This window comes from Apteryx mantelli, chromosome 2 (genome assembly GCF_036417845.1).
Source record: "Apteryx mantelli isolate bAptMan1 chromosome 2, bAptMan1.hap1, whole genome shotgun sequence".
In the NCBI taxonomy this organism is placed as follows: Eukaryota; Metazoa; Chordata; class Aves; order Apterygiformes; family Apterygidae; genus Apteryx; species Apteryx mantelli.
Window position 1 is genome coordinate 128,525,832 of NC_089979.1, and position 15,826 is coordinate 128,541,657.

Sequence of the window (15,826 nt, forward strand, 5' to 3'; positions counted from 1 at the left end):
AAAACCTTAATGATAAACAGAGTCTTCAAGGTTTTTATGCAGACAGAACTCTTAAGGAAGTTAAACATAAATTTGTGGTCAGGAAAAATTTTGGTTTGATAACTACTGCCAGTTTGTTTGCATTATTAAATGTAATTTAATTTAGATCCTCATTTTAAAATGTTTATTGTGGGTTATAAATGTGTTTTCTAGGAAGCTTGATAAAGAACATGCAAATATGATGGATACTATGCATCTTTAAATATATAAATCAAAATCTCAATACAAAATAGTTGTTCTGCTTGCACTGTAGCTAAATAAGTTTTGAAGTACTGAAAAAACTTCTCATTTCTTTTGGGCATTAAATTATGTTCTAAACTAAATTATTTGCCAAATCTATAATTTCTTTTTCTGGGGGACACAGGGGAATGTCAAAGGTCAAAGCTAATTTTTAGTTATACAAGTGAAAATCAACAAATTATTTTTTTAAACTTTTTTCTTTGCCTCTGACTATAACATCCTGATTTTCTCCTTTAGTGTTGCTCTTGCAGTTTAGTCAATGGTTTCCATCCCTTTTAATTTTTTTGGCCAAATATAAAATGTCAGAATAGAGATGCAGTGTAAAACATCAACTTAGAACATTAAGACACAACATTGAGACACAAAACAAGGATACCGATTGTTATCAGTATAATAATTCACATGTTAAATATTGATAGCTGACTTAGTATAGGATACAACATTCTAGGTGTTTTATTTTTTTAAATAAAATAATACCTTATTTTTATTTGTATTCCACCAGCATGAATACATTCATTCCAAATTGCATGCACATAAAAGGGAATCCATTTGTAAACTACATCATCTTAACAATAAATAGTTTTGATCTAGTAATACATGATGGTGGTGCATTTCTTGTTAAAATTGCAAGCTTTTACCAAAATGAGAACAAACTCTTATTGTCCTTATAAATATTTTAAATAATTTTAAAGTACATATTTCATAGCAAGTTTATAAAAATAGTATTTTTTGTTAAATTAAGAGATTTCATTTACATGACAAATAACGTGCAACAACTAACCATTCTCTACCGACTCTATTTGGTTGATTGTCTAGATGACATGCAGCGATAATTGTCCCTTTGCTTTCACAGAACTGACAAACAGACCAGCAGGACCCTTGATCACCTGAAGCAAACAGTGTCATAGATATCGTTTGGGAACAACCGTCAGACACTCGGGGAAAATCTTTGCTTCAATGAACAAAAGCTGCCCATGACAGTTCTTTTGTTCCAGACTTCCAGCTGCTCTTGACCCTCAGGGTCTTTAGACTATCACAAAAGTCTGCCAAACAGACCAGTAAGTTACATCTGTATACAAAATGCTTTTGAACATGCTTCTAGAATCTAGAAAATTTTTCCTACAGTATGAACCAGCAATACCTTTTCTTACTTTCTATAAATCTGAATTTTCATTTTTTTAGGTCTCCACGATCGCTAGAGAAAAGGTCAAACAAAGCAGTTGTGCAGTACTCTATAAATTTAAAACTGGCAGCTGTGGAACATGCTTTGAGTACCACTTAACTTTTTCTATTTATACATCTATGGCTTGGTTATCTTTCACATCCCTTGTGCTTGTCACAATGTCTAATGCGAAATCTGAGGTTCGTGCAGAAACTGTTCCTGTTGTTCCTTCAAAGTCCCAAGACCCTGGCAGGTTCTCAACGCTCAGCGAGCTGACCGCTCCTTGGCTAAAGCTACCTTCCTCGGATCTGCTGGGGAGCACAAGGTGTAATGATGTCTCTGATGAGGAGCATACTGAAGAAGAAAGAGTTGCTGAAATAGACTGAAGAGGAGTCAAGGTAGTGTCTGAATGGGGAGAGGTGCATCTTAAAAACTGCAGGTTATCTTTCTGAATTACCTGATACTGGGAGGGTGAATTCTCAAGGCCTGAAGTATAGTAAAATTCACTATCCATAGAATTTTGAATGTTGGATTCAGTTCTTTGGGGACTGCTGCCTACAGAAGATGGATCTGTATCCCAAATATCACATAATGTGTTACCACGGCAAAGTTGTGCTTTGGTGCAAGGAATGTTCTCGGCTTGCATGTGCGTGCAAGGCTGATGTGTAGTCCAAGCCATTCGAGCCTGCAGACTTCCTGTGGTAGGACTCCTAGACAGGCTGTGCACTGCACAGACCCCTGGAGGCTTCTGTGGTGTCAGTAGGTTCTCCAGAAGGCACATCACATTCTTCATATCTCTACTTAATTGTGAGACTTCTTGAGTTAAAGTTGTCACCTGTTATAGCAGAGCAAAATACCTCAATACTTATTTATTCAGTACACACATTTTGCAAACATTCCTTTTTTCCTTCTAAGGGCATCAGCACTGATTACATGGCACAGTATCTTTACTTAAAAGAGATATAATCTACCAATATATGTGTGGGAAATAGTCCATCCATTTACCTTATCACAGCCACATGTTACATCAGCTGTGGCATATTGAAATAAATTAAATCAACTCAATAAAAATACATGATGAAACCTGTCTTTAAATGATACTTTGTATATACAGAGTGGCTTTAAGGTCAGACCTGAGATGAATTCCAGTGATGATATGACATCATTAGCTTCTTGATGAATCACTAAAATATTTTAGTGCATAAATCATTTGCATGTTTTATAATGATGCATTGCATATATGCAGTTTGGTAAGGATGAATTGCATATAAATGAGGCCTGGCGAAAACTGGTTCAGAAATATGTGTGTGAAATATACTGCCATCTTCATGATAAAATGAAAGAAACCTATGCCTGAATTTGTCAGATGCAAGTAACAGTTGCATGCTAGTCTAGACTACTATTTAAAGAAACAAATCAAAACAAAAAATTCTTCATTTGAACCAGCCTGGAAGCTCTAAAAGCCACCTGTTACCTCTAAGTATTTAAACAATATGAAAGACTGTGTAACAGTTTGCTTCAGTGTTTATGTGTGAAAGGTGTTGCATATAAAGTTGCCTCTTTCTAAGACATAGCATAAATTGCTCTGGTGTGTGTGTGTGGAAGGAAGAATCCTCTCTCTCCAAATCTGCTGTTGTGAGCAGGGATCAGATTCACAAGTTCTGAATTTGTTTTGTAGGGTAAATTTAGACCTGAATAGGGATGTTCTTATGACATTATAGGGATATTTGGGGAAACGAACCTAATCCAAGCATCAGAATGACTAGCTCACCGTTTAAAATGTATTTTCCTTTTTTTTTTTTTTCCTCTCCCTTCTTCTTAAGGGAAGGTTTGTAGGAAGTTAAAATCAGTCAATTATTTTTAATAAAGAGAAATGACTCTAGAGGGGCACAAATGAACTTTGCCTCCGGTGGCAGCTAGTCAATTTATTTTAGGTTAAATCACTGTCATCACTGTTGAAACAAACACAATTTCTCACAGTGATGCTAGTGAAAGTAATCTGTTGAAAATACATGACTGCACATTTATCTTCAGAAGGATAAACCACCTGTCAAAAATAGAAAAGGCTAATTCAGAGGCACTTTCTTTGCCCTGAAGTAAAGAGGCCACCAATTATGTATCCTACACAAATTAATTTTTATGTAATCAAACATACAGTGTTTGTTTTTCCAACAGGACAGTGACAGAAAATCTATTGAGAAGAACACTTCAGGCTGGGTTTGGCTGCATTATCATCTTCCACAGGGCAAGAAGTCCTAAGTTGGAAAGAAAGCGGGAAGCTCCATTGCAGCTCCTGTAAATCCATTCCATTCCCTGAACTAAGAATTCAAATCCATGATATGATTTTAATAATTTTGTTATGATCACCCTGCCCCTGGAGGGAAAATAGTTAAAGAGAGGAGGCTCTTGAGTGACATGTTACAGGAGCCCTCCCCCTCCCACTAAACAGCTTTTTTTAGTTTGGTCCATTTTTTTTCCTCTTTCATTTTTAATTGCATAAAAGCTTTTTAAAAGTTTAATTATTCTTTAACATATTTCTCTTTCTAGTTCATTGAGACAATACAAGAAAAGAATCAATCCCACTATCAATACAAATTCAGGATTGTCACAAGTAGTAATTACAACTTGCTGTAGTGCCTAGATACCTTTTTTGATATATAAGCTAGCTCTTAGGGTGTTGCTTTTTCATAAGCTTTATCTTGCACAGTGATAAACACTAACCTGATAAATTGGCCTTTGATGTATGTTTTAATAGTTTTCAGTAGTATGATAGTTTCATGTCCAAAGCTTTTGTGCCAAACTTTATTATATATTGACCACCATTTAGTAAAATCTATTTGATCTAATACTGCTAAGCACACAGACAAAGCAAATAAGTCATTTTTTGGATCATTTAAAAACTTTTTTGGGTTTTACAAACTGTTACTCTTCCTGGATTAAGAAGTGGGTTGGAAGGCCTCCAATAATATAGTATTAATATCTACACTATTACTAGTTACTATCTCTCTCTCTATATAACTATATACTCAAGTACTTATATAGTATACTATTACTGTTACTATCTATACTATACTACACATATATTTATACTATCCTTTTCACACAGAGATTCTTGAGCAGGTGTAAATAAGCAGGTGTACCAGGAAACAATTTTGTCAATAACGTTAACAATCTCACAGTGCTTCATGAAGCTCAAATGAAGAGGAATTAGTATCAGAAGAAATTTTAAGCCAATGAAACAAAAATTGAAAGGAGTAGAGTTTCCTGCTGAGTGAAAGGACTAATTCCTTGTGTGCTGATATGGCTATTCTCTTTTCAGGAGTTCAGTTGTTATTGCTAGGCTATATGGCTAGTGGTACAAATGGTTCCCACTGTGCTAAGCTGACAGCTTTAAAACATTCTGTGAGATCCCAGCTATACCAGGAATGCTACCTTAAGCATTTCTAGGACTTGAAAAAGGTACTGCAGAATATTGTGTAATGTTTCCTGATATAGAAACTGGGATTTCTGCAGAATTGGCTTGAAATAGTGAGAAAGGAGATTTTTTTTCTTCTGAGGCTGATCAAAAGCAATGCTCTGTAATCCTTTCGGGAGACTCTGTTATAAAGAAGAAACGTTTTTCAAAAGAGAAGTTAAACAAAAATTCTTTTTTTTTTTAAGGTATGGACTTTTATAGTAACATTTTTATTATGCCTGATCAAATATAAGTTTTAGTAGCTGTATTTTTCTTTTCCAAATGGCCTTTGCATTTCAGTGGCAAGATTGTTTTTCTTTACTACCAGTATTAAACTGTTGTGAAGTTTGATTGGATACTTTGTTCCATGTAGTTTAGTGGGAAATGAGGTGATTGTATTTAAATCTTTCCCTAAAAGTGATGAAAAAATCAATATAATTAAGATGATGATGATGATGATTACTGCTTTGTTCAAACACTGTTGGTTAAATTAGCTTCTTTGTTCATTATATATTTCAGCATTTTGTGTTTTTTTTTTTTTTTTAATGTTACAGTTTCTAGTAAAAATGCGCCTGTCATCACTGTTGCTGTAGAAATCTGGAATAAAGCCTTCATTTTCTGATTAGAGGTCTAGTAGAATACTTTGCTATCTTTTCTCTCTGTGCTTTACTAACTTTTGCAATTTACGCATCACACATCTTCCTGCCATCCCTCTCTCAGAGCACTCAAAGAAGTGATGAAGAAAGTTTGCTTCTTGAAAGATCGAAGCTGCATTTTGGCAATGTAGAGAAGCTGGCTGGCTCGCACTGCACAGGAGATGCAGATTCTCTGTTCCCTTGCTTAGCGTTTCATTGGTTTTTCTGTTCTAGTGAAGTCTACGAGACTTTCCAGTCAGAATGAGTTGTCTTTTGAGGCTCAAATTAACTAGCTGTTGGTACGCTGGTTTCCAGTAAGTATATTGGTGAATGAATGAGGTGAGAACTAAGCTAAGACAGACTTTTTGCCAATTGTCAGCTTCTTTGTGGCCGTTGGTGTTATGGCAACAGACACTTATGATCTAATGGTACTTTAGGAATGAAGCTAGCTGGGGGAAAAAAAAAACAACTAGTGCAACTAATCTGACTTCAGATTAAATGTATAGGATTTATGCAATGACATGATGGTTCAGTTTCAGCAAAATAACTCCAGAAATCTGGAAGCTTGTCAAATCATGTATGAGTACAATAAAAAGTTACTGGTTTTCCTGCTGTCTTACTAGCTGGCTCTCGGGTAGTTCCAGGGCAGCCAGGCTGGCTGGATAAATTGGGACCCTTAGATTACTGCTGTTGATATTAAACAAGTGAGGACAAAATGGAGAAATATAAAAGACTAGAGAATTTAAATACATTCAAGTCAACAGGACCCAAATGAAATTCTGCCTAGAAAAAGGGTTCCCAAACTGCAGTGCTAATAACAATTCCTTGGCTCTTCATAGCTGTTTGTGGATGTTGCCTTCAGGTTAGGAGAACCAGGACAGTGTCACCATGTTGGTGGTATATAAGTTTGGAAATTACTGCTTCGAGGACTTCAGAAATTATCAGAGGTAAACTCTGACTGACTTGCTACTGACTTTGAGAGCTCATGATGGATCAGGAAAGACCCAGGTGGCTGGGAAAAGAGAAAAAAATGAATGTCTACTGTTGAAAGAAATTGTGAGGACTTACATGTGATCCTAGTGGTGGTATCAGAAAAAATTATTAAGCAAACAATTTCTATAAACACCTAAGAAAATAGTTAAAAGAGAACAGACAATATAAACTTATCAAGAATAAATCATGGCAAAACAATCAAATTCTCTTCTTTAACTGAATAACTGGCTCTGTAGATAAGAAACTGTAGATATATCTCATCAAAAAACTACTGAGACGTTACCATCCACATGACATTCTTCTGCTCCACCAACAAAAATATGACCCAAATGTAATTACTGTGAATCGGATGCACACCTGATTGGAATGGTTTATGATCAATGGTTTGCTGTCATTCTGGGAGGACATTTCAAATCAGTCCTTTTAGGGGCCTGTCCTAATTTGTTTTTATTCAATATTTGTATTTAATGGCTAGATGGAGTTCACTTTCACTTTTAAATATCAGTAAGATGAAATTTAACAAAGATAAATGTTAAACATTACATCTGAAAAGAAAATGTCAGAGGTATGAGTATAAATATAAAATAAGGAATAACTGCCTATGCAGAGTATTATAGAAAAGGGTCTGGGGAGTTTCATTAAATCACACACTGCATGCATTAATCATGCTCCTAGGATATATCAACAGCAATTTTTTTAATTGGACACAGGAAGTGGGTTCTAGTCTCTCATAATCGATTGGGCTGGTGTAGCATAAGATCACATACTTTGTCTGAGTTTTAAAAGATCTGAACAAATTGGAGACAAAGGAAAATGTTGCCAGTGAAGAGTTTTAGAAGATGTGAAGAGCAAAGAAAAATTGAGGGAATTGGGTTTGCTCAGATGTGCTGGAAAAGCAAGTTTGCAGTGTAAATTCTTTTTAGAAAGAAAATGACAACCAGCTTTTTCTTGTATCTCTTAAGCATAGAAGAAATAGTGGTAAGTTTACATGTCAACAGAGATTTACATTTAGATAGATGTTAGGAAAACAAACCTTTTTGATGGAGAGAGGTTTTGAAATGCCTGTTAGAGAGTTGACTGGTTAATGGTTATTTTCTACCATGGTAGTAATACCTCTTTCTTCAAAACTTAAGTTAGCTTCTTTTGCCTAGTTAATTTTACACTTCATTGCTTCCTCTCTTGATTCATTTAAATCTCTGAGATGCCTTTGCACCAAGTACAGAAGAGTCACCACAGTGTGTAGGCCCTACGCCCTATATATGCCTTAGGACCTACTTTTTTTTTTTTTTTAACCTAAGCTTTAGAGCATCAGCCATTTTTGTCTTCATCTGTCAACAACCATTAAGCTAACATAAAAAGAAAGAAAAGTTAGCTTGAGAGAGTACTCTACAATCATCAGATTGCAAGGGCAGAGCAGGAGACAACAGCAACAAATCAGGAGTTGTTAGGAAATGTCAATATTAAAATGAAAATATTTTTGTACAAACATCAATAGACAAAAGGATGCATTTGCTTTGTGTTAGTGGTCTAGAATGGATTTATTTCTTAACAAAAACAATTCTATTTTTTTCATGACTTTGGGATTTTAACTATATAAACATAGTATAAAACGGGTAGAACAGTCATTTTTCATCATTAATAAATGCCATTAGTTTACTTTTTGCCATGTTTATCTTGATTCAAGGATGTTTTCCAGAGAAAATTATTGGGCTAGCCTTGTTGCAAAATCATTTTTCTTATGTGATAATGCAGTTATGAACTTGTTACAAAGAAAACGTTTTCAATTACTGTAAGGCAGATGAGTTCTCAAGCTACAAATTGAACTTTCCCAATATGTAAAGCTATAGGCCTGATTAACTTTCCACTAACTGTTCCAATGTGCAGCTAAATAGAAGGCAATTTACTAGTACAAAACCTGGCCATATTCCTTGTTTGTGTGTGTTTTTCAGTTGAATGGGAGAAATGGTGTATAGGTCTGTGAATTCTCTGATCATGATACTGATTTACATACTGTAGTTGTGGGCAGACATAGTAAAATATGAAATGAGCCTCCCCCAAATGCCTAATTTAAGCAATGCCTTGTTCTTGGTATGCGCTGTTTATAAATATCGATGCTTATAAATACAAATCCATATTTCTGGATCATGTTTGGACATCTGAGTGCATTGCTACATGGGCAAATGCAGAGCTGTACTTGTGCTGTCTGTACTCAGGGCTGACCAGACAAGCTCTGGTCTGGAGACCTGATAGCCAGAACACCATAGCTCTGCTTCTTCCTGTAACGCTTAGCTTTAACTAATACAGCTGTATGGTGTGGCTCAGGAGCTGAGTCAAGCATGGAAGGAGCATGGGACATGATAAGAAAGAAACCTGAGTCAGCCTGCATGCCCTGCTGTAGCTATGTCCTGTGTATCTGAGCATGAGAATCATGTCTCTGTATAGCTGAATGAGGAGCTACATATACACTCACCCTGCAAATTATGAGAGAAGGAGAATGACTAAAATTTGGATATTTTCACATTTTTAACTTGGCTACATTTTAAATAATCCAGACTTAGTTGTTGCACATTGAAAAGAGCGTGGAAATACTTCCACTTTGATTCATATAGTTTGCAGTGAAATGATACAGAACTAAATGTGTAGTAGTACTAAATGTAGTAATGACACAAGGGTAGGCAGTGACCTAATCTAAACTTTTGGCCCTTTGAGTATCTCAGAACATTAGGAAGTATTTTTACTAGGCTCCTTAGTTTTAATTCAGCGGTTATATATGATTGTATCAGACAAATGTTGCCTCTGAAAAAAATGCTGAATGTTTACATACAATCACCTGATCAGTCTTCAGAAAAATAAATTGGCAGAACTGCATTGGGTGGTGGTAGCTCCCCAAAAGAAAGAGGCACACTCGTAAGACAGAAGATGGTCTTAAATTCTCACTCTACCTAATTTGGAGCAGGACTTTGAATCACGCTTGCTCCAGCTCAGAAAATGTGCCAGGCTATTGGGTCACTTAATCTTGAAACTTAATCTTCAGTCACTTAATCTTGAAACTGTTGCATAATTAATTGCATGTTTATAAGAGTAAGAACCTGAACCATAACTCTCTCACCTAGTGCTGAACTATAATCAAAGTAATTCCTTTTTTGTTCAGTGAATATTTAGACTAAGTGGAACAGCTTCCACAGGGAGATATTAAGTAGTCCTGTTCCACTCCACCCTGCAATAGGGGAAAGTCCTGGTTGCCAACTTGGTTCTCATTCAGGCTGAAACTGAGAAGTGAGGTTAGGGGAGGGAATGAAGAAGTTGGGTAACCAGCTGAGCAACTAAACCATGGAGCTGTACAATAGGAATTTGGGGCATGTTGAAGTGTCTCTCACTTTGCCTAAGAAAGAGGCTGTGCTGGCTTTGGTGCCCAGCTCCAGGAGAAGCATTGTATCTGAGGATCTTTAGAGGAAATATGTGCCTCTGTTATTCCTGAAGTTAATACCTAATGAACTTTGAGAAGTGGAATCAAGGCTGAAACAACTTCTCCTCAGTCTTTTGTTAGTCCCATTCTTAAGTATCTGAACTTCCCTTTGGATTATGTAGTGAATGTCATACAACTAAAATGTGGCCAAGAACTCCAGTGCTTATCTAAGATATGTGTAGCTTTTGTAGATTTAGCTGTGGGAAGACTCTTTTCTTTCCTTTGCTAACAACAGACTGTACTGAATGTCTGAAGGGGAAGACACATGTCTGTCTCCCCCAACAAACAGCTGAAAGTTTTAAGCTAACTAGTGAACTGTTGTAATGCAATTGCCTTTCTTGAAAGCAGTTATTTTTCCGTTTGTTGATTTTTTTTTTTAATCTCCACTGGAAAATGTATTAATGATGCTGTTTGCTGCTGCTGGCTACTTGTGACGCATTTTCTCATATTTTCTTTTTTTAAAAGGAGGCTGCATGTCTTGACAGAGAAGTTCAATTTCTAGTTCTGCTAGTATTTTAACTACTATTGGTAGTCTGCTGTAGTGTCAATCAAGGCTACTTAGGCTCATTTGGGTAGGTATCAAATCATCAGTTTGGAAACTCCTTAGGTGCACATTTGAGTACGTGGATATATGGCCATGTAGAATAGGCAATTAAGGAGCCTTCTAAAGACACAGCTTTTTCAATGTAGATTTTGATCTGTGGGAGGACTTAGAGGATACCCATCTGCCTCTTTGGGAGTTGATCCCAGAACGTTACCTTATAAGTCTAAATCCACATCAGCTAGGATAGTCCCTTATGCTTCTTTTATGTCCCAGCCCAGTTTTGTTCCATGTTTTATGCCTATGCACTGTCACATTGACTTGAGATTGCTCACATATATAAATGTGTTTATATTTAATAATCTTGCTTAGGCAGAATGTAGAATGCTATTTTCTTTGCTGAGGGGCTTCTCAGAAAGAAAGCAAAATATGACCTTGTAAAGTAGAGAATACTCTTTTCAAGTACTGTAAGGCACCCAAAGCAATCTTAATTTTAAACATACTACACTAGTGAAGTAATTTGTGAAGGCTTTTTATCAATTCAGTTGGTTTATCTTATCAGTTCAACTGTTCCAGAATGTAGACTTTCAATAGAAAATTACCTACTGGATTTCCCCCCCGCCCCCTTGGTATGCATTCTGAGTATGTCCCAAGCATACCTGGGTATCATCTGGGTATAGATGATTTTGCACATTATCAATGAAAGATAGCAACAAGGCTATCAGCATGGAGTAAATTGATCTTAGAGATACTATGAAGTTAAATATAGGTGTTGCTTTAGGTTCCAGTATCCTCTTTAGACTAGGCCTGGTGCTTTTTCCACAGGGTTTTCTAGTCATTTGTGCAGCTTCCTTAGGAAGCTCTAACTAAACAGTAAGTACAGCTTTTTTCAAAAGTGTGTTATCATTACAATGCTATTTTACCTCATCTGTTTGTATTATCGTTAATGTCACTTTATCACTAAACAAGCTAGGTATAAATCAATCCGGGTGTTGCCAAAAGATATCTAAACTCACTAAGCACATATTGTTTGACTTCAAGTTCTAAGAAGTTAGAATTCTGCTTTTGCGCAGACCCCAATCTGTCACATAGTGTGCAAATGAATTATGTCTTGCACACAAACCTGAGTTTGTGTGCAAGACATAAGCAACTCCAGAAGTTGGTGGTACTCTTCTTAAATCTCCTAGAGATTTTCATCCACTTGCTTGCAGGACTCCTAACATCTACTGAATAGAAAGACACTATAAGCGATCCCATTTCTGTCACACATCTGTGGAAGAAAGGGAAGGAGCTGCTGGTGATGACCTCTTTCTATGTAACAACCTAATGGTTCTAGTAGATCTATATGTAAAAAGTTCAAATCCATGTCTATCCCAGGAGAGACTGCAGAAGTATTGGGAGGTGAGTACTTCTTACTTCAGGTGATATTTCACCTGAAGTAAGAGGTGAAGGTATTTTCATATAGTAACCTGACTGTTATATGAAAAATGGACTGCTCCCCCTTCCTCATTCTTAAAAGAAAAGAGTGGACAATATTCAGAACAGTGAAATGCCTAACTCTGAATTTTGGATTCTGTTTCTGTGTGTGGAAGCTTTAGTTTTTTACTGCATGTAGTCCCATTTCCTTTTCACATTAGTGTGAGCAAACAATGCTGTGTAACATTTTCTTTATATAGTGTTAACAGGGAAAAATAAAGATTGTGTGCGGAGGGAAATGGCCTTCATCTTTTTTTTTTCCTATTGTTTAACATACTGCCATGCTACAAGTTTTATTTATTTTAACTGGAAAAGCAATGACAAGCCCAGAACTACTGCAGTTGAAATGTTTGGTTAGTCCACAGGGTATCTGCTTTAACGCTTCTGCTACCATGATGTATTTTTCAATTGCCTCTTGCTGATAACCATGTAATACTTACTTACATCTTCATATTTTAAAAATCCCTATCCTCTTCAAAGCTAAAAGGCATAAATCAAAATGATTTTTCTGTTCCAAAAGCATTGCATAGATATTTATGAGTTCTTTGACTGTGCCTTATAGAAAACTATAATCAATGGAGCATGGCACTTTGGTCTGAACTCTGTAAGACACTACAGTTTGACACATAACTGAATTAATGCATTCAGAGTACCCTAGCCATGCCTACAATCTTAGTTCAGGACATGTAAACTATCTGATCAAGGTAACCTGACCCACAATGAAAGAGGTTTACAATCTCATTACTTTACATATGACAATATATTAATACATAGATTAAAGGTACACAAAATGAGAAGAAAAATAAAACAACGTTTATGGTAACAAAAGAGATCAGGAAAAATGATGCAAGATCTATGGTTGGACTTTAAAAAGTACATATTTAAATGTTTCCTCATATGAAATCATAAAAATTGTCTCTAATCTCTTCATATCAGAAGATAGAGCATGGTGGAAACCGAATTTAATCTTGCAATGTAACTGTGAAGTTTAAGTCTGATGCTTTAATTTTGTAAGCTGAAGTACTGCAGTGACTGGAAATATGAACCAAACGAAACATAAACTGAGAATATGGTATTACAAAAGATTTTCTTTTTTCAGCTGGAGAAACTCTCCTCTAAGAGTCAGATAGATTGATAGTGGGCTACAGGTTTGAAGTTATTTTGAGGGAAGGATGGAAAGCACAGTTGAATAATATCAGCCCTGTGTTTCTCAGGACAAATTCCTTGAGCAGGAATGGATGAACTCCTGTTTAGTTCTGAATATGTTCAGGTAATGTGATTTGAAATGTGTGATGTAAATTTGAACGTGACTGGATTGCATTTTTTTTTTCAAGTAGATTCTGAAAAGACGTAGTGCTGCCCAAAAAAAGAAGTTAGGAAAAGGGGGCTGGAGGAAAGAATGAGAGGAAAGAAATAGAAACACATATGGAAGAGAAGAAGTCCTAAAGAAATCAGATATACTAGCTATGCTAATCTAACTTTAAATTATGTTTGGCTCCAGCACATAACACAAACTTTTATGTAGCTTTCCTGTAGTGATTTACTTTGGGAAAGAGTTAAAAACCCCAAACTTTCCTGGATTTAAGAACCCTATCCAGTTTTGCAAACTCAAAAGCACATCTATTAGACTCGCAAGCTTTCTTAGTTTTTCCCAGCATTCCTTGAATCATTGTTAATTCCCCTCCCAATCTCCTTACCTCGTTATTAAGCCTACTGATCTGCTGTTTGGTCTCTTCTGCTTTGATAACAAGCACAGCAGCACCAATTTCAGCCTCTGGAAATAATTCAAATACATGTAAATGAGAGAAGTATAACAACTTGGAATTAGCAATGCCAGTCTTTCACTTGTCAGTCGTTTTAAGTTTAAACCTAGCTTTTGCTTGGATCAAATGAAAGTAAAATCTTGTGTTTATGATCAGTGTAGAATGTGTAAGAAAGGTGTGAATGAGATAAGCTGTACTGCTCTCTCCAGTCTCAATCTGAAAGGACCAAGAACAACAACCCTGGTGCCAGTGGTGTGATACCTCAACAGTTTTGCTGTTTTTTTTTTTTTTTTTTTAAATCACATATATAAAAGTAAACTTCTATTATTATTTTTCTGTTTTGCTTCAAGAGGAACTGAAGTGTCTTAATGGCCTCTGTGCAAAAGGTATATAACTGTGAGAACTGTTTGCTCATCAAAAAGGGGAGGCTGGAAACAGTCTGAGCAGTACTGCTTATGTCACTTCAGCATTAGACCACTGAGTTCTCTCTCTCTCTTTTACACTTTTTTTCTTTTACTTTTCTTTCTGGCCTCTTGTGTTCCTCTGTGCTGCTATTTCATCAGCCTTTTCAGAGTGCAGGTCATTTAAGGCTGCCTAAAACCTCTTGCTATTCATGCTTTCACTCCCACAAGGAGCCATGGGAGGAGGAGTGTTTTTCACTTTCTGAAAAGCACGATACTCCAAGCTCTCCTCCCTTGTCCCAAGTAAATATCTTTTTAACAAAAACTGGGATTCAAGTTTGCATCTGGCTCTTTGTGAATTATTTTTTCATTTGATATTAAAATGCCTTGATAGTGAATTTTGCCATGTGTTGAGTACTTTCTAAGCCCAGAGGTCTGGGAGCATCAGACTCATGGCTGATCCTAAAGTATTACTGGTTTGAATATAATGCAGAAAAATACAGAATTCCTTACAGGCTGTTTATCATGACTGGCTGTTAGCAGGGAAAGGACAATTGGCCTATAGACCTTGTTGTATTTTTCTACAGTGGCCAGTGCAAATGGTACTGAAAGCACAGGTACACGTTAAATCCATTTATGCTGCTTGTGAGGAATTATCCTTCTGAGACTCGAATAAGCAAAGGAGAACAAATAGCAGTTATGGAAGCTGTTTTCTCTATTGAGTGATTTCTCAGACAACACTCACCTGCAATTGTAGCAGATACCCTGGATTCCTGCCTGAGCTGATCAGAGCTGAAGTCAAAAGTTTGGCTTTCCTCATTACGATTTCCATCTTCAATCCCATCAACAATTCTGGAAAAAAAAAGTGTGGGGGGTGGTGACAGAGCTTTTAAGTAGTTCCATAAACATCACATTCATAATTATATTCTCAAAATTACTCCTAAAGGGCAAATTTTTATCAATGGTGAATTTTGCACTGCACTAAGTTTAGATAAATATAAGAACTGTTATGTTGATATTTCTTGTAAGTCACTAAAGATTAAATTTACTGTTGGAGGAAAGAACATGAGGCTAAACATAATTAACCAGAGTTTCAAAACTATCATAACTTTTGCAGTATATACTGGGCCCTAACAGAACGTATACTGAATATAAATATAGCTTGTTTTTCCTATCTGAAGTAATCTGTTGCTTTTCTTCTTTCTTCTACACAAACCTAAATATGCTTCACTATGCTGCTGTGAAATATAAATCTCCCTGCTCATAACAGTCAGGCTCTTAATTTAGGTTTACTGTTCATTTAAGCAGAGGCTAAGCCTGGACTAATAGATTTTTCAGTGCATCTCTACACCAGTCAGAAGTGTTGTTGCCACACAGATAGTTATTCTTAAATTAGTTTTAACCTAACTAGCTTGTGCAGAGCAGTTTTGTATGCAGGCTGAATACAGAAATGTATATCTAGACCCAGCCTGCAATGTCACAGTTGCATTAGTATTGGTATCTGTTCTAACTAGAAAAGGCATTTGTCAGGTTATTTCTACTCATGTATTGCAGCGGACCTCCAATTTACAGTGGCAAGAAATCAAAAACAAAAACAAAAAAGGTTGAAGCATACATACTAAGAATAGGAAATTGGAATCACACAGACAAGTCATT

General features: G+C 36.2%; 1 protein-coding gene across 1 annotated transcript in view; it reads right to left on the reverse strand.

The window, feature by feature from the left end:
* Window positions 1–980: 980 nt before the first annotated feature.
* KCNH8 (potassium voltage-gated channel subfamily H member 8) overlaps window positions 981–15,826 on the reverse strand; it is a 207,709-nt gene continuing 192,863 nt past the window's right edge. The window contains exons 15-17 of the mRNA XM_067292476.1: window positions 14,916–15,022; window positions 13,704–13,780; window positions 981–2,276 (exon numbers count right to left, since the gene is read on the reverse strand). Coding sequence (XP_067148577.1) covers window positions 1,572–2,276; window positions 13,704–13,780; window positions 14,916–15,022 — 889 coding nt within the window. The 3' untranslated portion in view covers window positions 981–1,571. The remainder of the gene's footprint in view (window positions 2,277–13,703; window positions 13,781–14,915; window positions 15,023–15,826) is intronic.